Source organism: Ochotona curzoniae, unplaced genomic scaffold (assembly GCF_017591425.1).
Source record: "Ochotona curzoniae isolate NIBS_2020 unplaced genomic scaffold, NIBS_Ocur_1.0 scaffold_3208, whole genome shotgun sequence".
NCBI lineage: Eukaryota > Metazoa > Chordata > Mammalia > Lagomorpha > Ochotonidae > Ochotona > Ochotona curzoniae.
In genome coordinates, this window is record NW_024467106.1 from 55,651,233 (window position 1) to 55,675,547 (window position 24,315).

The window sequence follows — 24,315 nt, forward strand, 5'->3', positions numbered from 1 at the left end:
TCTTCCCTCCATGTTCTTATGATTCATTAAGGAAGAGCAAGATGATATTTATTTAGAGGGTCAAGTGAGGCTAAAAGAAGTGACTTAGCCGAGTTCTGTCAGCTTGGTAGGAATAGTGCTGGCTTATAAAGTCATTCTGACTCTTAATGCAGGATTGTATTCCTAACACCACAGTATTTGTCTATTGCCTCTTTCCTTTTTATTCCATTTGTTTACTTGGGAGGGAGTGAGGAACACACACACACAGAGAGAGAGGGAGAGAGAGAGAGACAGAGAGAGACAGAGAGACAGGGGTGCAGAAGTAGAAGTAGGGAGTTAGAATAGATCACTCATCTATTGCTTCCTTCTCCGAATGCCCACAATAGCTGGGTCGTCAGTTCAAAGCCAGGAGCAGGGAATTCAGTCCCATCCCCTTCTTAAGTGGCAGGGACTCAACCAGCTGTGCCATCCTTGTGCCTTCTAGAGTCTGACTCAACAGGAGGCTGGAGTCAGGAGCCAGACCAGGGATCAAACTCACAGACAACCTAACTGGTGCCTTTAGCACTAAGCCGAGTTCTCTCTCCCCTTGTCACTTTTCTAAATTCTCACTTAGAGCTGGTTTGAACTCCTACGTCTCTGAGGAGCTTGGTTTTTGTGTATTGGAAGTACTTCCAGAGGTGGTCAGACTAGAATAGGGAGGACAAGAGAATTTGTTTCTGAATTTGTGGAAAATGGAGTTAAAGGATAGCTTTATTTTTGGTGCAAAGGGTATCCATGCATGTGAGTGACTTTAGAAATCTCACAGATGAGTGTGGGTGTGTGGTGCAGCAGCCTAAATGGATTTTTGGAATGTTGGCAATCCCTATCAGGGCCTGGACCTGGCCACTTCACTTTGGATCCAGCCTCCACACACTCAAGGAGGCCCATGTCTCAAGTGTTGGGTCCCAGACATCCACGTAAGAGACCCAGATGCATTCTTGCGCTGCTGCCTCTAGCCTGGCCCCTCCCTGGCTTTTGTAGACATTTGGATGGTGAACCAGTGGGTGGCAGATCTCTTTCTGTCTCTCTTTCTTTCAAATAAAGTGAGAGGTTTTTTTTTTAAATCATAAAAAATGGAAATTGTGAAAAGCTTTGGCATAGATTTTTACTTTTTTGCACCAGAATAAGCTTGTCTTTCATCTCATTTTTCCATGCACACTTTGGAAGGAGTCTCATACACCAAGAATATTTGCCACCTCTGAAAGCTGAGATAAGTTTCATCTTACATAAGTGAGTCTATGACCGAGCAGAATGAGATATTCCCTGGGGTGGCCAGAGGCCCTAAGGCGGCACTTATGTTGCCAGTACAGAGACTGTTTCTAGGGAGATGAGAATCCACCCAGATCAGAGACCCAAATGGTCCAGCCCTGCAGTGCCCTCACTTCCTGCCCAGTTGGCCTGTTCAATTGGACGACACATCCTCCTTGCCACTGAAGAATCTGATGACATCAGCCTATGGGCCATGGATGTCCCTGTTAAACCCTCCACCCACTGCTATCCTTTGTCACTTCTTCTTCAACCTCTCTGCAGTTAACCGTTCACTCCCGCTCTCCTGGAGGGGGAGGGGAGGGCAGCATTTCTAATTCTGAGCACTCATGATCACACTCACAGAAAGTTCATGCAGTGCTCCTGGCCAGCACCACACATCATCCACAGTGACACTTCCTATTCACAAGCAACCTTCTTCCCCAGGACTCATTCCCACTTTTGCTCCACTATCCATGTTTTCTGCATATCCCTAACCCCTCTGGGTTTGGCACATACACTCCGTGGTAAGCTGATCAAGACCACGCCTGATCTAAGTCCGAAATGAAACAAATTTCCCAGTTGAGCTTTGTCAACGCTCCCGCTGGCCTTAGCGTGCCAGATGATCCATGCCTTTGGTGTTTACTTGGCTATGCCTTCTTGTTTTTGTGTTCCAGGTGCTTGGAAATGAAGTACGATACAATCCTAGATTTTTGCAGGAAACACAAAACCGCTCTTCAGTATATCGCCTGGGGCATTTTATTAACCGGTAAGATGGGAGTGAAGGATGGAAACACTCTCTCTTCTTTCATAAAGATTCATTTTGTTCATTTGGAAGGCTAGCAACACACACACTCTCAGAGGAAAAGCAGAAACACATTTTCCATCTTCTGATTCACTCCCCAAATGCTACAACAGCCAGGGCTGGGCCAAGCTGGAGCCAGAACCCAGAGCTCAATCTAGGTTCCCCACGTGGATGGTAGGACTGTCTCCTAGGAAGTACTTCACCAGAAAACCAGAATGGGTAGTAGACCCGGTAATCAAACACAGGATCCTAACATGGGATGTGCACGTCCTAAGCAGTAACTGAACTGTCGAGTGCCTGTACCAAGAATCCTTACATATATGCTCAGATCGGCTTCGCACAGACAGCCCCATAGCAAGCTGCTCCATCCTCAGGCATTTAGAGATTGTTACCAAGTCTTGGCTACTGTAGCTCTAAGCTTCAGTCCCAGAGAAGCAATGCCTCTTTATCTGTGTTTGTCCCAGAACTTAACCTTGTATCAGCTCACAACTTTCCTGTTGAGTCTGACTGGGAAAGGGGAAAAATTAATGCTACACTATAAGAGGCATTGTGATGAAGTGTCACAATTCAAACGCTAGAGGGCCCTGTAGGGAAGGACTTCTTACCTTGTCCTCCTAGATTCACGCTGAGAATCTCAAGGACTTCCGGACTCCCAAAGAAGGCAAATGTTAATGCACAGCTGTGTGACGGTTTCCTTGCTGAGCCCTCTCCCCCGGCTGCAGACTGAGGGTCCAGCTGATGGCACGGTGATGTTTCATGTCTATGTCTGCCTCCCGGACAGGCTATCTGCTGCTGGTGATCACAGCCTGCGTGCTGAACTTCCACAGAGCCCTTCCTCTTTTTGTCATCACCATGGCGGCCATCTTCTTTGTCATCTGGGATCACCTGATGGCCAGATACGAGCGTCGGCTTGTTGAGCTTCTCTCCCCTGGTCGAAGGCTTCTGAATCACCACTGGTTCTGGCTGAAGTGGTAACTGCACCTGATTCTCTTAGGACAGCAGAGAAGTAGGGCTGGTCTTCTCCAACACTGCTCCAAGGTTTTTTTTTCTGAAATGGCTTTCTCATGGAAGGTATACTAACGTTAACAAGTGAGCTGTTCTAAAACCTTTGTTTGACAAATAAACAAGCAAAGCCTAAATGAGAGGCAACTGGCTGCCTTCATTTCAAGAGCTCCTTAATGACAAAATGTCCAAAAGACATCAATAAGTTTCCATGCATTCTGTGAGAGAAACACTACATGTTCGTGCATCAGAAAGCAGCTGAGAATATAGATTAGAGAAAAGGTTTGGTCTAGCAAGATGGCTTTGGCCATTTGCTTATCTAATCAACACTCCAATGGTCACAGACTTTGTTTTGCATTTTATTGGAGAGGCAGACAGGCAAACACACAGAGAGAGCTCCTTTTGAGTGCCTACAAAAAAGGCCAGGGCTGAACCAGGGTAAAGCCAGGAGCTGGGAACTCAATTGAGGTTTTCCCCATGTGTGACTGGGACCCACGTGCTTAAGCCACCAGCATGTCTCCAAGGGCTTGCTTTAGCAGGAAGCTGGAGTCAGGAGCCAGAGCCTGGAAGCCAATGCAGTCATTCCAGGTGTGTTAACCACTAAACTCAATGCCCTCTCCAGGGACATATTTTTAATATTAGGATATTCTATCCCACACAATAATGAGAGCTGAACTTGGCTTGAAAGTGACCTGTATCTCTTCCCAGCTTGGGCAAGAACAGCCCCTCTCTCCCTGTTACCTGTTTTTGCACCAATCTTAAAGCCAGGAACAGATCAGAACTGGGGAGTTCACACTCCAGGAAGCAATGCCTAATTCGAGCGCAACGTTGGCCTGCCTGGGAATTCTTCAAACCAACTCTTAAACCATCGGTCTCATGTCCTGCAGTGACCACTCAGGGCTTTTGCTTCAGCTTCTCTGTGCTCTCTCCTCTCCCTCTGGGTGATCCTGCTGTGTAGGAGGACTCTCCAGTGAGGCTCTCACGGGATCCACCAAGAAATGTCACACTGCTTGGCCTCATAGACCAGGCCTGTGTGATCCCAGCATAGCATCCTTCCTGACCCTGCCATTCAGGCAGCAAGTCAACCTTCTCAGGCTCGCCAGACTCCCCAGGGGAGTTGGAACCAGGCATATCATTCTTAGCTCAGAGGGCCTCAGAGTTACACAAAGAAACACACAGTTGACCATTGTGCTGTCAAAACCACAATCCTAGGGTCTGCTGTAGTTTGAAACAGCACCGCTTCCAATGTCCAGGATGCATTACTCTTGCTAATATTTTTGGTGCCTTAGTTCAAACCTAATGACTTTTCAAATCAGCACGACAGCTGAAGCCAGTGCCTCCAACCCCCCTCTCTTAGGGTGATCTGGAGTTTGCTCATCCTAGCAGTGATGTTCTGGCTCATCCTCGACACTGCCAAACTGGGTCAACAGCAGCTGGTGTCCTTTGGTGGGCTCATAATGTATGTCATCCTGATGTTTCTGTTTTCCAAGCATCCGACCAGAGTAAGTGGGAAATCAGTCCATGGGGGTGGAGCGAGGAGGAGGGGAGGGGCTTGTTCCTTTGTTTAGCCCCATGTGAAAATTGCCAAAGATAACGACCAGGAGAGAATTTATTTTTCACTGGTTTTCTTACTTTCATATGTTTACTAGAAGCTTCTCAGTGTGCTTCCAGAATTTTCCTAGCACTCCCTGTTACCATGTCTATTTCATTCTCCAGGTACACAGCCAGTGAGATGTTCTATTCCTATCACTTCCAGTTTCTAGTCACATATCTCTCCTCCACAGAAACACTTAGAAAATCTCATCCCCTTTTGAGCCCGCTTTCCCCAGACTAGTAAAGAGTCTAATACATTACCACCGGATCCTGCAGTTTATCCAATTCCCATTTGCAATTTGAGCTTTTGTAAGTCCAAAAATTTTGAAAGTCCTTGTACAGCTTGTTTCCAGTTGAACTCAATTGTCATCCTTGTTCTGCCAGCCTCATTCTGCCAAGAAATGAGCAAGATTCTGAGACATTCTCTGATGGGATTTACAATGGCAAGCCATGAGAGCTTTTCTGGCTAAAAGGTTGACCCAAGAAAAAAGCATTAATCAGAGACCAAATTCATTTTTTTTGTGGCTAAAAGGTTGACCCAGGGTTGGAAAAAAAAAAAAAGCATTAATCAAAGACCACGGTCATTCAATACAGTCCAAATTCCTTCCTGTTCAGATGAATGTCTCCATTTTCTGTGCCTCTAATCCCACGGTTCTTTGCAGGCCACTCATCTCTTCACCAAAAGTGAAAGCAGATGACTGTCCATTACCGCTGCCATCCTGGCTTCACATTAGAGTTAATTGGTTCCTTTTACAGAGAAATGGGAGTCCCAAGGCAGGGCAGATTTTCACTTAATTCACTTTCAAATTGTCAGGTCAACAAACCTTGGGCACACAGAGAAATCGTGTTCTGCCTTGCCATTTTCCAGACAAGAGAAGTAATTATATGTACCTGGTATCAACAGCAAGGCTAGGACAGTCAGAGCCTTCCTCCGGTAATGGCCCTTCTCAGGCTACTGTGCATCTGAGTTATTGGAACACAGTGGTTATTTTTTCATCTCTTTCTTTCTTTTTTTTTTTTTTAAACTGGAATTGAATGCTTCAATTTAGAGAAGGGGAAGGAATGCAAATATGAGTTGTTTTTATTGTTGTTGTTTTGAATTTGTATTTACTCAAGAGATATGGATGCACAGACAGACAGACACAGAGAGCTCCTCCCCGCTGGCTCACTCTCCAAATGGCTCCTGGAGTAGGTTGGGCTGGGAGCCATGACTCCCGTCCAGGTCTCCACATGGGCAATAGGCATGCAGTTGCTTCAGCATCACCCGCTGCCTCCCAAGGCCTGCATAGAACCCAGGGACTCTGATATGGGACATGGGTACCTTAAATGCCAGGGTAAACACCTGCCCCAAATCCTGAGATTTTTGAGGCACATTTTAATCAAGGGATTCTCGGCTAAGGCCGCTCAAGGCAGGCAGGTCGCAGGCTGCGTATGAGAATACTCCCAGGGGCGCCCTTGGGCGTCTGTGCCTCGGTCAGCATGCATCTGTTAACAAGGTTCATGTCTTCATCTTCCCTCACAGGTTTACTGGAGACCCGTCTTTTGGGGAATTGGATTGCAGTTTCTTCTTGGGCTTTTGATTCTAAGAACCAAACCTGGATATATAGCTTTTGATTGGTTGGGAGGACAAGTCCAGGTAAACATGCCTCAGCAGAGCACCTTGCTTTATGCTCTGTTTGAATCTGCTGCTTAAAGCGTGTCTGAAACAGGCTGCTTTGCCTCCCAAACGGATTCTAAAGCAAACTCCACACTATGAGTTAGACAAACAGTGGTGTTTTATGTTGACTGCTATGTTCCTCCATCTAGCTTCTTAATATTGTTGCCCCTTTCTAATCACCCCGGCATTGTTACTGCACTTACTGGCATACTGCCCACAAAGGGTGCCACATTTCTGGCAGAAGCAGGCTTGCTCTGCCACCATCCATGGGAGCTCAGTGGTTTACTGGAACAAGTTACTGCCTCATTCCTCAGAAGCCCGGGTTGTCCACAATGACAAGAAGTCTACACACCAGTGGAATCAGAAATACACTTGTACAGCATTCACTCATTGGGAGGACCAAGCTGAGAACACGCCTTTCCCAAATCCAGCCAGCCCAGCTGCTGCAGAGCCTGGCATCCCATGCATTGTAAACTCCACTTACAACAACCATCTCTTTCTTTCTTTAACTCAGATCTTTCTGGAGTACAGTGATGCTGGCGCATCATTTGTCTTTGGTGAAAAATACACTGACCACTTCTTTGCATTTAAGGTAAGGCCACGCCCCCTGTCCATGTAATTGCCAGCTTTTCCGTCGTTGCTGGGCCTCTGGAGGTGTTCAGACAGGACCTCGCTGATCAAAACCTAGGGCTCCTCCAGCAGACTTGCATTTACATTGTTCTCTGAAATCAGGGGGACTGCACACCTCTATGTTGTTACATCACTGCAGCATTGAGAAATGTCTTGCTATTTTGCAGACATTTGTAGCATTGCCTAAGACACTAATCATCAGGGGTAATGGAACCTGGGCCCTCTGGGAGAGAAGAATGGGTGTTTGGGAGCAGGTACGTGGCCCCTATTGACGTCCACGTCCAGGACTGCCCTGCACTCACACACCTCTCTGGCCCAGGCAAAGCAGGACAGCTGGTCAACCACAGCAGCCTCCTCTTCAGCAGCCATCCTTGCACTTAAAACCTTTCTCTTCTCTACTTCCTGCATATAATAGGCCTGCGTAGGTGTAGAGAATGGGTCCTCTCTTAACTAAAGAAAGGACATCACTAAAGGGAGCAGCCAGCAGAACCCATGCCAGGCACAGCTGACTTCCTGTGAGGCTCCCACAAGCCCCAGGAAGCTCGCCCCTCTCTGAGAAGTCCCTACTGAGATTAGAATGAGGTGCTCAGAATTTTCTTTTGCTTTCTTATTGGTGTGTTACTGTTTTGATGTTTGCAAATTGTTTTCTGTCCTCAAAATTCCCAAGTTTACTTCCAAATTACCCTGATTTCAATTAGGTAAAATTTTATACTGAATCTCTTCTTTCTTTTTTTTTTTATTAAAGATTTATTTCTCTGAATAACAGATTTAGAGATAGGAAGACCTTCATTTTCCATATTCTGGTTCACTCCCCAAATGGCTTCAGCAGTTAGGGCTGAGTCAGGCCAAAGCCAAGGGCTTCTTCTGGGTCTCCCACGTGCATGTCAAAAGTCCAAGCACTTGGGCTCTGTTTCCACTGATTTTTCAGGGCAGGAAGTCATATCAGAAGTGGAGCAGCCAGGGCTGGAACCAGCATTCCTATGGGATGCCAACATTACAGATAGCAACTTAGCTTACTGCTCCACCTGAATTTTTTCCTTTTTGTTTAAATTTATTCATTTTTATTGGAAAGGCATATTTACAGAGAGAAGAGACAGAAGGGAAGATCTTCCATCTGCTGATTCACTCCCAAAGTGGTTTCAATGGTTGGAACTGAGTCAATCCAAAGCCAGGAGCCAGGAGTTTATTCCAGTTCTCCTATGCAAGTGCAGGGTTTCAAGGCTTTGGTTTAGCCTCTACGGCTTTCCCAGGCTTTCCCTGGGAAATAATTTCCATGCTTTCCCTACAAGCAGGGAGCTGGATGGGAAGTGGAGCAGCCAGGATATGAACCATGCCCATACAGGAGTCCAACACTTGTGGCAGAGGGCTAGCCAACTGAGCCATAGTACCAGCCCCTTAATCTTTTCTTTAACTTTCAATTTGATGCTTTGGTGCTGTCATGACTATACCAGCTCTGAAATATCAAACATTTATAGGCTGAGATAAAAATATGCTCATATCTTGAATTAAATTCCAAATTGGAAAAATAATAATAATAAGTCACAGAGAAGGTGGCACTTGCTGCTGAGGCTACACACAAGCCTATGTCCTTGACCAATGCACCGGCTTGATCCCTCCAGCGCAGACCCCAGCTGGGAGCACGGCAGGAGGAGTCCCTTTAAGCCTCCCCCTCACGCTTTCAGGAAGGCTGTATTTAGCCCCTCAGCCCAATCCAATGCTCATAAGTGAATGAGCTCTGAATGCTGGCACAAAATGTCTTTCGAACTATATTAATAGTTCTCTCTAAATTAGATCCCGTACAGATTGTCCTCAATCATCCTGTCCCTCTAGTGGCACCTGGTGTCTGGGAGAAGAGTGGGGAGGGCTCCCATGATGTGGGGCTGCAAGGGACCCGGCCTCCAGCGCTGTGTGACTGCTCAGGGCACAGGCCGCTCCTGCCAGCCACAGGCTTCGGTGCAGGCACACGCCAGTATGGGCTGCAGGAAAGACAGCCCTTCTTTCACACAGGATTAAGGTAGTTTCCAAAATGTCATCTCTTCAATTTCAAGTTTCCAGGTAAAATAATCATTTTTATTTCATTGTTTCTTTGTGTTTGAAAGACATCAATCTCCCATCTACAGATTCGCTCTCCAAGTGGCAGGGACAGGCTAAAGCGAGGGGTTTGGAACTCACCCACATGAATGACAGGGGCTGGGGGCCTGAGCCATCACACGCTGTCTCCCAGGGTCCGCATTAGCAGGAAGCTGGATCAGAAGCTGAGTCAGGACTCAAGCCAGGCACTCAGAGATAGAATGCAGACTATGCCGAAAGCCTGCCCCTCGAGAATAATTATTGTAAAAGTGAAAAGGGTGAGTGCTTACTCTCACAGAAAACACTGGGTGGAAGCCCCTACCAGCTTTTCTGATGTAGGAACTACCCCAGAGAAGCACATGAGGTGGCTCATAATTAGCCTCAACCCACTCTGCTAATAAGTGATGAAATCCATGTATTTTTGAATCAGCAAGAATGTTTGCCAGTGGCATTCTGTCTGTTGATACTTGTTATATATTCTCCCACCACAAACCACATGCATTATTTGAGTACGAAAAGCTACATGGACCAGCGCAATGACTCAATTGGCAAATCTTCCACCTGCAAGCATCTGCTTCTCCCATGGGCACCTATTTGTGTCTGGGCTGCTTCACTTCCCATCCAGCTCCCTGCTTGTGGCCCAGCAAGTCAGTGGAGGATGGACCAAAGCCTTGGGACCCTGTACCCATGTAGGAGACCTGGAGGAAGCTTCTGGTTCCTGCCTTCATATGGACTCAGCTCTGGCTGTTGCAGCCACTTGGGGAGTGAACCAGTGGAAAGAAGATCTTTCTGTCTCTTCTCTCTGTCATTCTGCCTTTCCAAGAAAAATAAATATTTTTTTAAAAAAGAAAAACTTCATCAGAGAAAAATAAAATAATATCTCAGTTCATCTGATATATACTAATCTTTTTCTTAAAGACTTATTTTTATTGGAAAGTCAGATATACAGGGAGGAGGAGAGACAGAGAGGAAGAGCTTCCATCCGATGATTCACTCCCCAAGCAGCTGCAACAGCTGAAGCTGCGCCGATCCGAAGCCAGGAGCCAGGAGCTCTTCTGGGTCTCCCACACGGGTGCAGGGTTCCAAGGGTTTGGACCATCCTCGACTGCTTTCCCAGGCCACAAGTAGAGAGCTGCATGGGAAGCAGGGCCACTGGGATTAGAACTGGTGCCCATATGGGATCCCGGCGCATACAAGGCAAGGACTTTAACCACTACACTATCGCACCGGGTCCAGTACATACTAATCTTAGTCTATTTTTTGTTGTTAAAGCCAAATGCCTGAGGGCCTGGCACGGTAGCCTAGTGCCTTAAGTCCTCACCTTGCCTGCACTGGGATCCCATATGGGTACTGGTTAGTGTACCAGCAGCCCCGCTTCCCATCCAGCTCCCCACCTGTGGCCAACTCCTTGCTTGACTGCCCAAAGCCTTGGGACCCTGCGCCCACATGGAAGACCCAAAGGAAGCTCGTGACTCCTGGCTTTGGGTCAGCTCAGCTTTGACCATTGCGGCCGCTTGAGAGGTGATCTTTCTCTCTGTCTCTCCTTCTTTCTGTAAATCTACCTTTTCAATAAAAAAAAAATAAATGAATCTTTTTTAAATGCCATTAGTGTATTCATCTGAGAGTTAAGTTTCCAACACAGCAGACTATGGCAATATTCAAATCTCTTGGGACAAAACTGAAATAAGCTCCTATAATGGGGAATCTAGCTGATAAAGTAAAAAAGGAGGTTTCAGTATGCTTATAATAGTTTAGAGAGAGAGAAAGAGGCATGAAGATGTGATAGGAAACCTGCTGACACATCTGGGACCGACACTGATCCGCGGCCATGCCTTGCTCCTTTCATCCCCAGGTTCTGCCAATCGTGGTTTTCTTTAGCACCGTGATGTCCATGTTGTACTATCTGGGTCTGATGCAGTGGATCATCAGAAAGGTACTGGGACTGGGAGGTGCTGGGTGCCAGGGAGGTCTGGCACAATAACTGCTACTGACTCAGGTGCTTCTCAGCTTCTCTTCCTACCAAGATCTACCTCCATCACTCAAGTTATGACAGGCAACCCCAAATCCTACCTTGCCCAGTGAAGGCATTTTCGTCTCCAGACTTTCCCATAGACTTTGATTTAGAGTTCGGTGGAAGTCTTCATGAAAGCCCAAAAGTTGTTTCTTTAACCCAGAAATTGAGGCCAGATACCAACTAAGAGAGAGTAGTATTCTCCATTCCTCCTGGTTGTCTGCCTTGTGTCTTATACTAAGTATCAGAATGTTACTTTGCTCTTGATTGTTGCTGGAGAAACTGGAGTAGGAGAAGCTGCTTTCCACTTCAGAGACATGAGTAGAAGCACAGAAATATTTTTGAAAAGTGTAAAATGCTGAAAGGTTCATCTTACCCCCACTAAAAACTGCAAGGCTTAGCACCTGTATGTTAGATCTGAAGACGAGGACATTTGTAGGATACTTGAAGTGCACAGGGGAGAAAGAATGCATTCAGAGTTAGCCACAATGCTCCTTTAATCTCTACCAAGAAATCAAATGTAGCTGCAGAGAGAGTGAGTGAATAGCATTGAGAAAGAGAAGCAGAATTCAGAATTCCAGGGAGAGCTGCTCCAGGGCCCAGAGATTTCTTTCAGTACAAGTATTCAGTGTCTCTGTACTTACATCTAAGCAAAAGGAAAGAGAATGCTACAGGAAGTCCCCATCTTAGTGTGGAAACCACAATCTCCAACAGAAATGTCAATGCGTCAAGTGGGACTAAAACCCATATTCATCTAAATTAAGGAAAAAGGCCATATCTCAGTGACATATCCTGCCACAGGGCAACTGGACCGCTTGGAGCTTGGTTCTCTCTTCTATGAAATGGATATGGTTACAGGATCTTTCTCAAGGAGTTATCATTTGGATTAAATGCACTACCTAGGTCAAGGGCTTGAAATAGTCTAATAAAGCCTGCCATTTTCATTAGGACTCATATTCTAAAAGTATGAAGAATACTTTGCAAAGCCCATGAACAGAAAGAATTTGAAGATAAACTTATGTAGTGCAAAAAATTTTTATTTAAATGTACACTTAGTTTATGCATAAACTCCCTTTTCCATGAAGCATTCAAAGACCTGTGGTATTTGAAGAAATCCATATGTGTACTGTACAGCCACCCACAATGCACAATGCCTCGGATTCATCACGCCACAGGAGAATCCACCTGTAACACTACATGCTGAATAGACTATGTTTTCATTTAGCTCCATGGCTAGTCTATCAACAACCGTTGAAGGCCTCAACATTTTATTCCAGTTTAGCAATTTTTTAACTTCTTTACATTTGAACAGCTCTTCACTAACTTCGCCCCTTTCTTCCTTTTAGATTGGATGGGTAATGCTGGTTACCATAGGATCATCTCCTATTGAATCTGTGGTTGCTTCCGGCAATATATTTGTTGGACAAGTAAGTTGGAATGTTACATACCAAAACCACTTGTTGAAATGGATGGCCTATTTCTCATCAGCAGAAGGAGAATATATGGTGACATTTTTGTTCCTTTTAGTGGAGAGAGAAAGGTGACAGATAAGGCAATTCAGATTTTGGTAATCATCAAATTCCAGAAAGAAATCCCTTCTAAGGATGATACTAGCATGGAACTGAGTTCTTGGAAGTTTCTAGAGAGGAAGTTTTGAGTTGCTTTACTAAATAATAGAACTTCTTTTTAAAAAAAGATTTATTTTTATTGGAAAGGTAGATTTACAGAGAGAAAAGAAAAAGATCTTCCATTCACTGGTTCACTCCCCAAATCCACAACAGCCAGAGCTAAGCTAAGCTGATCCAGAGCCAGGAGCTTCTTCCAAGTCTCCCACTCAGGTGCAGTGTCCCAAGGCTTTTTGCCATTCTACACTGCCTTCCCAAGCAGTGAAATGGGATCTGGATGAGAAGTGGAGCAGCGAGGATATGAACAAGCACCCATTTAGGATCTTGGTGTTTGCAAGGTGAATTAACCAATAGAGTCATCTTGCTATGCCCAGGGCTTCATATGTGTATTCTCAGCAATTCTTTTCTGAATCTACTAAATTACTTAGGTCTCTGTCAACTCTTCAAAAGCTAGTAGCCCTTCCACTTAAATACATTTTGATATCTGAAATCTGAAGGGATAACAGGCCACATTGCATCTGTACAATGATGCCTGTGGCAATGACCGAGACTGAGGAAGGCTTTCCACCAGCACCTGAGCAGTGACGTCACAACTCAAGCTCCTTCTCAACTTCTCTGAACAGCCACAATTGTCTTTGCTGATCCTGAAGACAAGCACCCGAAACGGTGTTTTTGTTTGTTTGGTTGGTTGGTTGGTTGGTTTTTCATCACATGAAAGATAAACATTTAGGCCACAATTTTCCCATTTGGTCCATCACACACGCTCTGTTGCCTGATGTCCACTGAAACAAAGATACATGGTGTTAAGGGATAGCCCTCAGAATAGCAACCTGCCTAAGGGATGTGTAAGCCCAAAGTGGTCATGAGCTGCTCAGAGCATGAATTGTATAGCTTGGATAGAATAGAATTTCACACTAATGAATGGTGTGTGAAAGCTTAACCAGCACCACTGCCCAAGGAAATTGAATCTGAAGTAAAAGATCAAGTCACTCAGATGGTCCCAAGTCCCAGACTGACAACTCTTGCAGGCAGCTAGTCCTTGCTGGTGGTGAGCTGGGCCTGGGAGCTTGCAGCACAGTTCTTGGAGTGAGAGGGAGAAAGTGGCCCATACTTCTTCCCGAGGAGTTGAAATTATTATAATTATAGCCATAAAATCTCAGAACTAATTAGGGCACCGTCTTGAGCTGATTGCTCCTAGCTGTGAATAAGAGGCCCCATGTACTGGGTCCCTATTTAGTCTATAAATTGAGGCTAAATACATTCAATCTTATAGAACAATTAGAAATAATGAGGAGAAAATTGTAAAATTGTACACATGCTTCTGTGCTGCTCAATTTGATACTTAATATGCTAAAAGTACAGCTATTATGGATGGAGTGCCCCACGCCATATGCTGCCTGTCTTCCTTTAATGAGCCCCAAGGCTTTATCGCTACCCCACATCTGGTTCCTTCCCACCTACCAGAGAGAGGTCTCACCTTCCCCATGACAAAGGTGCCTGTGGGTGCCTGTCCTAGTTATTCCTGTGATCTACCTTTGTAAATACTGTGTCTCTTATTCCCCGAGTTACCTAGAAATGGATTTGGGCTCTGTCAAGATGAAGGTGTAAGATGGGAAGTCACAGTGGCTTAGGATCCCCCAGTCCACAAGGCCACTGAGCAGTTGCAAGGTGAGCCATTGGAACAGTCATCAGAGAGTTCAATCTGGGGCTAGGAGAAAACCTCATGTGACTGCTCTCACAAATTTTACAATCCATATACACACATTGACCTCAAGCTCACATGACCCAGGTATCGATAGAGTTTTGTCTCAGACTTCAGCATGCATCACAGTCACTTGAAAAGCCTGGGTTACAAAATAGATTTATGCCCTCAACCCCAGAGTTTCTGATTCCTGGATGATGGGGACTGACCTAATCTTGGGTTCACTCTTCAAAATACTGCTTTACAAAAAGAAGAGAGGAGTTTGAAGCCTCAGATCAGAAAGAAGGGACAGCAGAGAAAAATGTCAGTGAGCTTGATTTGATCAATGCACATTGCATACATTTACTGAAAAGCACCCTATACCCTATGATTATGTACAATTAAGGGCAGGAGTGGTGGCCCACCGGCCACTTAAGTCTCTGCTTGTGATGCTGGCATTCCATATCCAAGTGCCAGTTCCAGTTTCTGTTTCGCTTTTGATTGAGGTCCCTAACATGCCTGGGAAGGCGGCAGAAGATACTCCAAGTGCTTAAGCCTCTGCCATCTATGTGGGAGAACTGGATGAAGCTCCAGGCTCATGGCTTCTGCTTGGACTAGTAGCAGCCATCACAGATTTTCAGAGAATGAACCACAAATGGAAGATCTTAGACACTCGATCTGTTAGTCTCTCAGTCTTTCACTCTTTGACTGCAGACAGAGTCTCCACTGCTGGTCCGCCCGTATTTACCCTACGTCACCAAGTCTGAACTCCATGCCATCATGACCGCTGGCTTCTCCACAATTGCAGGAAGCGTCTTAGGAGCGTACATCTCTTTCGGGGTAAGAATGATTATGGAATTTACATATGGTAAATTCAGTCTCTTCTTTCTTTGCTCTTGTTTCTGTTTTTTTTTTTTTTCTTTATCCTTGCTGGTGGGGAAAAAAGGAGGTCAGGAGAGTCCTTTGTACTGTATAACAAAAGTTGGTCACTATTGTGGCTTCTGAATGTAGGAGATATCAAGGAATTTGGTGGCTTTCCTATCCCTGGCCCCTAAGTATGAATTAGAGCCCAACATAGCAAGATGAAGTCATATTATGAGGCTGCTTTTGCTGAAAATTTAAATATTCTTTTAAAAATATACACAACTATTACTGGTATGAGTATGAGCAGTTTAGCCCAGGGGTCAGCAAGCTATGACTCATGGGCCATAGCCAGACCACCCCTGTGTTTGTAAATGAAACTTTGTTGGAAGTCAGCTTCTTGTCTTCTTTTTGTCTGTGGCAGCTTTCATGTCATGGGGTAGGTGTGGCCTGTAAAGCTAAAACTATCTACTCTCTGGTCCCTAGCCCCGAGCAGCACTTGTTAAACCTATTGCCTATTGGAATTACTACAGAGGTTCTCTTACCCCTGGGTCATTCATGCAGATTTTCCTGGAATGAAACTTTGCCATCAAGACTATACTTTCAGGGATCATTTCTATAGTCTGTGATAACTTTGCCGTCAATATATTTTTAAGCCCCTAGATTCCAATTTACAATCAATTTTGAAATCCATTGACCAATGATGAAGGCCTGGAGATTGTTGCGGTAATTGGGACATGTGCCCCAGGCAGGGAGCTTATGGGATACAACACCTGGATATAAACTCTTAATGAAGAAACCCCACAACAGAATCCTCATTGAATGACTCTGCATACTGGGTTTTCCCATCAGGACACTCAAGCCTAGGAGAAATCACTGGCTAGGTAGAAGGGAGAAGAAAAGGACCAACGGCACCTTGGGAGTGGACAGTTTGGTGACTCCCAAATGCATGACCCTCCCCCTACACTCAAATGCCACCTTCAAATACCACCTTAGTGCCAGGTGCTAATGGAGCAGGGAGGTACTGACTCTGGAATTCTGGAAATTCCAGAAACAGTGCAACAGAATGGGGTGGTAAGGGAGCCATCGATTTTGAGAAAAAAAAACAGAAGTAGCTGACAGGCTAAAGGGACTCTTGACAAATCGACATGGTATGAAGACAGAGGAATTTCAGAAGGTAAGGACACCATCTGGTAGGATCTGTGGGTCAGGGGTCCCTTCCCCAGTTCCCACCTCATCTCCAGGGATCCGCTACCAGAGTGAGCGATGTGCAGCAGGGGCTTTAGGACCCATTCCATATTCCGAAGGTCACCGCAGAGGAATTGTCTTGGAAAGAATTTATTTTCTTCTGAAAGGGTCAGGTCATGGAGAAATTAAAATAAAAATTTATTTCCTGCTGCCTTAAAAAAAAAGGTCAGGTCTTGATTGTGTGCTTCTACTCCAGGATGCGCAAACTCCTCTGTCTTCTCTGGCTTCCAATTGGTTGCCGCAGTGAACCTGAGCTGTTCTTCCAAACCCACAGGGAAGTGTGGTTTTCTGACTGAGCATCAGCTCCTGTCACATCTCTGCCATGTTAAGGCTGTTGAACCATTCTTCTGAATGCAACTGTAATGTAAAACCTGTTCATCTTCTTTCTTCCTGAAACTGCAGATTCCCTCAGCCCATTTGCTGACAGCCTCAGTGATGTCAGCACCTGCATCGCTGGCTGTCGCTAAACTCTTTTGGCCTGAGACAGAAAAATCTAAAGTCACCCTCAAGAATGCCATGCAAATGCAAAGTGGGTAAGTGGGCCATATTCGCCTAATCAATGATGTCACAGGTGTCTCAGGGGAGTCGAAATTCAAACTAACAAAAATGGGATATCCAGACGACACAATTATGATAGGAAAGTTGAACACTTGAATGTCAAAATGTACCCTTCAGTTCACTGTAAACAGATTTTGCTGTAAGTTCAAGGGCATTTCAAAAAGTGCATGGAAAATGAAATAAAGGCCAAGGTTCGAGGCTGTGTTGTGCTTTCAAAGGGTTTAGCCCACAGTATGTGTTTTGCCATTCCATATGGCAGTGCTGTTTTCAGTGCTGGCTGCTCCTCTTCTGACCCTACTCCCTGTTAGCGTGCCTGGGAAAAGAACATATGATGGCCCGAGTGCTTGGGACTGTGTGATCCGGAAGGGAGAGCTGGCTGGAATTTCTGATTTCTGGCTTCAGCTTAGCTCAGATACTTGGAAAGTGAATCAGTAAATGGATGGTCTCTCTCTCTCCCCTCTTTCCCTTTGCCATTCAAATAAATTACTGTGTTTTTTAAAAGAAGTTCACTTTGGTCCCCCAATATAAAATCTGAACATAGTTTCTTCATAATGGTTGGAAGGACCTTTTTAAAGATCATTTCTCCCTCTATGAAATATACATAGATTTCATGTTTAGGCAGATCGCACCCCAAGATAACTCATTAATATGCATTTGGGTGTTCAAACTCCAAAACTCTTTGGATAGATCTTTCATCATAGTATGCATCCACCCACATAGTCAGCGAACTACTTACCCAGGAAAGCACTTAGGGGCACAGACATGTAGCAACATTGTAAAGGAAAGGAATGCCCAGGCGAGTTCAGGAAGGCAAGGAGCTCTGAGATGGCAAGAGGAGCAAAGCATCAGAGGAAAGCACAGAAATCCACGGGTGATGTGGTATTTCATTTCTTCAGATCTGGGGCAATGGTGAGGCCAGCCTTCTTTGAATCATTAATTTTTACATAATGAGTACGTCATGAATGTTCTCTGCTCTGGTAGCTACTTTTAATAAATGTTTTCTTTAAAATCTGCCATTTTAAAAATCATTTCCCAATTTTTATTGCAAATAATTTCAAATGAAAACAAACATGTGCATACTCACACATGTATTCAGCCCATCATGATTCCATGGCATGGAAGTGAGTGAGGGTTTTGACCGTCCAGACGTGGAGCTGAGCGTCTCTTCCCCCAAATGAGCTTTGATTATGTCGTTACTGCACCTGTGATTTCTATCCCCTGACAACATTTGACAGTTTTGGAATTGGTATTTTCTGACAAAGTGATTCGAGGAATTTGTTGGAGGCTGCAACTCAGGGAGCATCCTCATCCATCTCTCTGGTGGCCAACATCACCGTGAATCTCATCGCCTTCCTGGCCCTGCTGTCTTTCATGAACTCAGCCCTGTCCTGGCTTGGAAGCATGTTCGACTACCCGCAGCTGAGTTTTGAGGTACAGGTCCATTGGGCTGCAGCCATCCATGTCAAATCTGCTTATCTTTGCTTGAACATCACTTTGTGAACAGCCCTCCCTGAATTCCTCCAGCATACTCAACCCATTGTAGAAGCTTCTTTTGCAGTCATTTTCCCCCACCCCCTTCTTCCTTGCCCCTTTCTCTGCTTCTTATCACCCTACCCTCCACCAACAGATGGCAATTCTCCCCTGATCTTGTGCCTAGAATCCAGACTACTTCAAACAACCCCACTCCCACTTTACCTCCTTATGTTAGTCTGTGGCTGCCATAGAAAGCCTGAGGCTGGGTTGTTTGTGAAGAAAAGAGGTTTATGTGGCTCACGGTTCTGAGGGCTGAAGGTTCAAGATCGGGTGGCTGCAGCTGGTGAGGGTGAGGAGCTGCTCTGTGCGTGGTGGGAAGGCCAAAGGGACCGGCCCCACTGGCACAGAGAGAGAACAAAGGGGCCAGACATGCTTGGTAATGACCGCTCTCCACGTGCTGATCCCTGTCCCTGAGAACTAATGCAGTCTCCTGAGAAAGACATTAACTCCTCTTACGGATGCTGTTGCCGCAAATGAAGTGTCAACTTCTGGTCTTTGTAGCTCATCTGCTCCTACATCTTCATGCCTTTTTCCTTCATGATGGGAGTAGACTGGCAAGACAGCTTCATGGTTGCCAAACTCTTAGGCTATAAGACTTTCTTCAACGAGTTTGTGGCCTATGAGCACCTCTCCAGACTGATCAACTTGAGGAAAGAGGCAGGACCCAAGTTTGTGAATGGTGTGCAGCAATATATGTCGGTGAGTAAACCTTTGCATTTGTCATTGCATTTCTCATCACATAGCTAGTTCATTGACAGTTACTTGTGTCTCTGTGTGTCAGGAACTATGCTGGGCCAGAGAACAAAGCCATGAGACTCATAATGGCCAAGAATTTGCAGTTTTTAGCTGTGTTGAATTGGCCTGCATTGCTGTGTGTGTGTGTGTGTGTGTGTGTGTGTGTGTGTGTGTGTGTGTGTGTGAAACACAGTTCATCTTTACATTGTGGCCATTTACTTTGGAGCACAGTGGACACAGTCACAAGGTCCTAGAGTAAAATCAAATCAGTGAATATTTATCAAATTCCTTCTACAGCCATGCTTGTTTATTTTTGAGATTTATTTGTTTGGAAGGCAGAGAGAGAGGAGAGACAAAGAGGGAGCTCTTCCATCCAACTGGTTCATTCCCCAACTGGCCACAAGGGATGGAGCCAAAACAGACTAAACTCAGGAGCTGGGAATTCCATCTGATTGCCAGGGATCCAAATACTCAGGCCATTTTCCACTGCTTTCCAGCTGAACTAAAGTGGAGCAGCCGGGCCCGGCGCGGTGGCGCAAGTGGTTAAAGGTCCTCGCCTTGCACGCCCGGGATCCCATATGGGCGCCGGTTCTAATCCCGGCAGCCCCGCTTCCCTTCCAGCTCCCTGCCTGTGGCCCGGGAAAGCAGTCGAGGACAGCCCAAAGCTTTGGGAACCTGCACCCGCGTGGGAGACCCAGAAGAGGCTCCTGGCTTCGGATCGGCATAGTATCGGCCCGTTGCGCTCACTTGGGGAGTGAATCATCGGACGGAAGATCTTCCTCTCTGTCTCTCCTCTCTGTATATCCGCCTTTCCAATGAAAAAATAATAAAAATAAATCTTTAAAAAAAAAAAAAAAGTGGAGCAGCCAGGACTCAACCTGCACTTATATGGGATGCCATTGTCACATGTGGTGGCTTACCCCCCATGTCACAACACTGGCTCAAAAAGACAAGTTCATTTTAGTGCAAAACCAATGAAATCAGCTCATCACTTGTTATAATACTTTTTTGTGTCTGCTATTTTTAAAAAGATTTATTTTTATTTGAGAGATACATACCATCCACTGTTTAACTTCCCAATGGCCACAACGTCCAGAGCCAAACCAAAGCCTAGAGCCATGAGTTTCTTTCAGGTCTCCCACGGGGGTATGGGGGTCCAAGGACTTGAAGCACCCTCCTTGCCTTCCCAGGCCATAAGCAGGGAGCTGGATCAGAAGTGGTACAGCCCGGACACAAACTGGAGCCCATGTGGGATGCCAGTACAGCAGGATGTGGCCAAGTCCACTATGTCAGGGGGCCATCCCTTCTATTCGTTTTTTAAAATTGTGTTTCTTTATTATTTGAGAGTCAGAGAGGAAAAGAGCAGATTGATAGAGTCCCCATTAGCTGATATAGCTGAGATCTTAACCCACATCTCCCATAAAGGTGGCAAAAGCACAACTCTTTGACCCCATTACCTGCTGTCTCCCTGGGTCTTTATTGGCAGGAAGCTTTCATTAGGAGATAGATGGAGCCAGGTATCAAACTCCAGCGATCCAATAGAGGCAGGCATTTTAACTAGCAACTTAGTAGCTGCGTTAAATGCCTGCCCATTCATCAACTTTTTGAAGACCTCTGTTATAAATGGATTTCAACATTTTTTTGCGCCAAAATAAACACCTTTTAATTCTGTTTCTACCTAAACTACTGAAGCATCTATGTAAAGTGTGCAGAACTGAGACCATAACACTGATCAATCAATGCATGAAGGGTCCTATATGACTGAGAAACTGTATAACTGCAAGACAATGACCAGGCACCCTCAAGATAGTAAGTAAGACACCATCACTGCTCTCCAAATGGATTTGGGGGAAGAAAACATTCAGGGTCTATGATGAGATGACCGTAAGACAAACACTCCACAATGAAGTCAGGACTTAAATCAACAGCCCTCTATGGGTGCTCGTGCCTGTCTGGATGCCTTTGATGGGATGAGGCCATGTTTGCACATGAGTGATCCGATCATCCCCCCTGAGGATTGGAAATGTCCCATACAGCAACTCATAGGGAAACAAGTGGTGAACATTTCTGGCCACCAACCCTTTCTAGTTGCAGTAACCCATTTAGAACTGGTTTAGCCCCCACATACTTGGCTCTAGAGGAAGGGAGGAGGCCATGATGCTGTCCATGGCTGTATCTGAGATGGAGAGCCCTGAATACTGTGGCCACCGGCTTCCAGCCTCCAGAAGACCAGGCACACAGACTTCCTCCCACAAACTACACAGAGATGACAGCATCCTCCCTGGAGCTCTGGTCCATGCTGCATGCTTGGGGCATCTTGACCTGCACATCTGATACCAAGGGACTCTTCCCACTTGTTCATTCTCAGACTAACCTTACAGTGATGCCTACCTGATTATTTTCATTGCGTAGAGGCCACCAAGACCAGTTTGTTTTCCTGCCAAAAGCAAACAATAAGCTAAATTAAGTGAAATGTTTCTTTTGAGCCCCAACTGCCAGGTGCCAGCAGAAAACAGCTTTGCTAATGAGCAGAGCAAGCTGGGGGTTCTGGCAAAGCCAGTCTGTTTTGTGAAAAGGTTAGTGGGAGGGTAGAGACAGGACAGTGGAGCTGATTTGAGTTTGGGGGTGAGCCCAGCTGAAGGCCAGGTGCACAGGCACCACTTGGAATATTGGCCCAGGGGCCTGTACTGTTATTCAGCCACAGCAGGAAAAGCATCTTGTTACTCCAAATCACTGATCTCCACTCAACATACAGGGATGGCTCAGCATTTTTTTGCTTGCCAACTAAGGAGATGTGGGGCATGTTCAACAGCTTCCTAGAAAAGGTGTCACCTCACAAATTCACAAGTACCATGTGGGTTCCTGAGACAAAACCCCAGCATGGCCCGCTGGATTGCTAACTTCCTACAGTGTGCAGAACCTTTCTCCTGCCAAGGACCACTAGGATATTTATAACATCTTTCATGGGCCATGGAACATCGTCAGCTTAAAAATTAGCCTGCTCTAGATTTATTGAATAACAAGTCCCACCTCTGGTTGCTTGGCAAGACAAGACCAAATGACTTTTTTCTTTTTTTCTTTTAAAGATTTACTTATGAAAGTCAAAGTTACAGACAGAGAGGAAGAGAGAGAAAGAGAAATCCCACCTACTGGTTCACTCCCCAGATGGCCTGAACGGCCAGGGCAGAGTCAGGATAAAACCTGGGACCAGGAGTGTCATCTAGATCTCCCACATGGGTGGCAGGGGCCCAGACATTTGGGTCATCCTTTGCTGCTTTCTCCAGCCATTAACAGGGAACTAGATTGGAAGTGGAGCAGCTGTGGAGGACTGACTCTTAATGCTTGCTCATTTACTGATGTGTGATACTTAGTGTGAAATGAGATTCACAAGTTACAAAACGATGTGAGAGGGAAAAGTGAGTCCTTACTTTGCTCCCACCCAGCTCTTCTGGCTGGAGCATATTACACACCGTTCTTAACCTTGCTTCTTGTGCTTAATAACACGCTGCCGATATCTTTCCGTATCAGTGCTCTGTCATAGTATTCTATTGCATTAGCACGCCGTGATTCATTTTAACTAGTCCAGTGCTGGTGGCTATTGTTAGCAAGTCTTTGCTGATAGGAGTCATGGTCCAATGACCATATCCTTGCACACAGGTTATCTTTGCTCATGAGCCAGGAGAGTTAGAGTCTGTTGATCATTACTTTGCCTAGGGTGATACATCCAGTTCCATCATATGCATATGTCTGGGCAAAGTCATTATGTCTATGTCCCCTTCATACAGTTTCCAGAAACAAAGAAAAAGTAACCATCATTTCTTTTTTAAGAAAAGATTTTTTTAAAAAGATTTGTTTTATTTTTATTGCAAAGTCAGATATATAGAGAAGAGAGACAATGAGGAAGTTCTTCAGTCTGATGATTCACTCCCCAAGCAGCTGTAACAGCCAGAGCTGTGCTGATCTGAAGCCAAGAGCCCAGAGCCACTTCCCGGTCTTCCACATGGGTGCAGGGTCCCAAGGCTTTAGGATGTCCTCAATTGCTTTCTCAGGCCAAAAGCAGGGAGCTGGATGGGAAGTGGTGCCGCTGGGATTAAAACCGGCGCCCAGATGGGATCCTGGGCATGCAAAGAGAGAACTTTAAGCACTAGGCTATCACCCTGGGCCCTTAAGATTTTTAAATTTTTTGTATTGGAAAAGCAGATATACAGAGAGAAGGAGTTACACAGAGAAATATCATCCTTCCACTGGTTCACTCCCCAAGTGTCCACAAAGGCCGGAGCTCAGCAGATCCAAGCCAGGAGCCAGGAGCTTCCTCCAGGTCGCCCACACAGGTGCAGGATCCCAAGGACTTGAGCCATCTTCTGCTACTTTCCCAGGCCACAAGCCAGGATGGGAAGTGGAGCAGCTGGGTTACGATTTAGCCACTAAACTATCATGCAGGCCCAAGAAGAAACAACTTAAGCCGCTTCTGCCATCTTTCTCGCTGTAGTCTCTTAATGTGCATGCCTGATGCTGTAGCCATTTGAACTCAGTGACAAACACTGGACAGAACAGCAGACAAGAGGAGCTTCTCCTTGAACAGTAAACTGCACAAATACTTGAAGTATCTCTCCCTCCCTGCTCTATACAGCTGATGGGAAAACATCAGCAAAAGAGTTCTCAGAAACCATGAGAGAGAAGAGAAGCCTTCGGGTAAAAAAAAAAAAATACCTTGACCACTTGAGCCTTCATGTGAGCTTTCAAAGAATTCAGTTAGCCAAAGGACAAAAGGCACTGCTCCTTTTGAATGTACAATTTGCTTGGTTTGTTCTTAAAACCAAAGTATGGATTTTCTTTTTTCAGAACATTGGAAAAGAAAATGATTGCCCCAATAGCAAGGGTTGTTTTGCCAGATGAGCTGTGCATCCGATGCATTAGAAGGCCTACTCTGACTCTTTGGAGCTTCCCTGAGTCAGTCCGCCAAACCGATGAAGTGTTACCTGGCCGAAGCAGCACTCCTGAGCTTGGGGCTAGAGCCAGAGAACCATGTGCATGCTTTATAAA

The 24,315-nt window shown here is 45.5% G+C and overlaps 1 protein-coding gene and 1 pseudogene across 2 annotated transcripts in view; both read left to right on the plus strand.

The window, feature by feature from the left end:
- SLC28A3 (solute carrier family 28 member 3) overlaps positions 1-24,315 on the plus strand; it is a 57,263-nt gene that overhangs the window by 27,634 nt on the left and 5,314 nt on the right. For both annotated transcript variants that reach the window (XR_005881897.1, XM_040962863.1), the window contains exons 4-14: positions 1,941-2,032; positions 2,850-3,039; positions 4,428-4,572; positions 6,186-6,299; positions 6,835-6,912; positions 10,873-10,953; positions 12,378-12,458; positions 15,052-15,177; positions 16,849-16,979; positions 18,267-18,435; positions 19,039-19,236. Coding sequence is in view for 1 of the 2 variants with exons in the window: in XM_040962863.1 (XP_040818797.1) it covers positions 1,941-2,032; positions 2,850-3,039; positions 4,428-4,572; positions 6,186-6,299; positions 6,835-6,912; positions 10,873-10,953; positions 12,378-12,458; positions 15,052-15,177; positions 16,849-16,979; positions 18,267-18,435; positions 19,039-19,236 (1,405 nt within the window). In the remaining variant the exon portion in view is untranslated. The remainder of the gene's footprint in view (positions 1-1,940; positions 2,033-2,849; positions 3,040-4,427; positions 4,573-6,185; positions 6,300-6,834; positions 6,913-10,872; positions 10,954-12,377; positions 12,459-15,051; positions 15,178-16,848; positions 16,980-18,266; positions 18,436-19,038; positions 19,237-24,315) is intronic.
- Positions 15,790-15,932, plus strand: LOC121145196 (annotated as a pseudogene).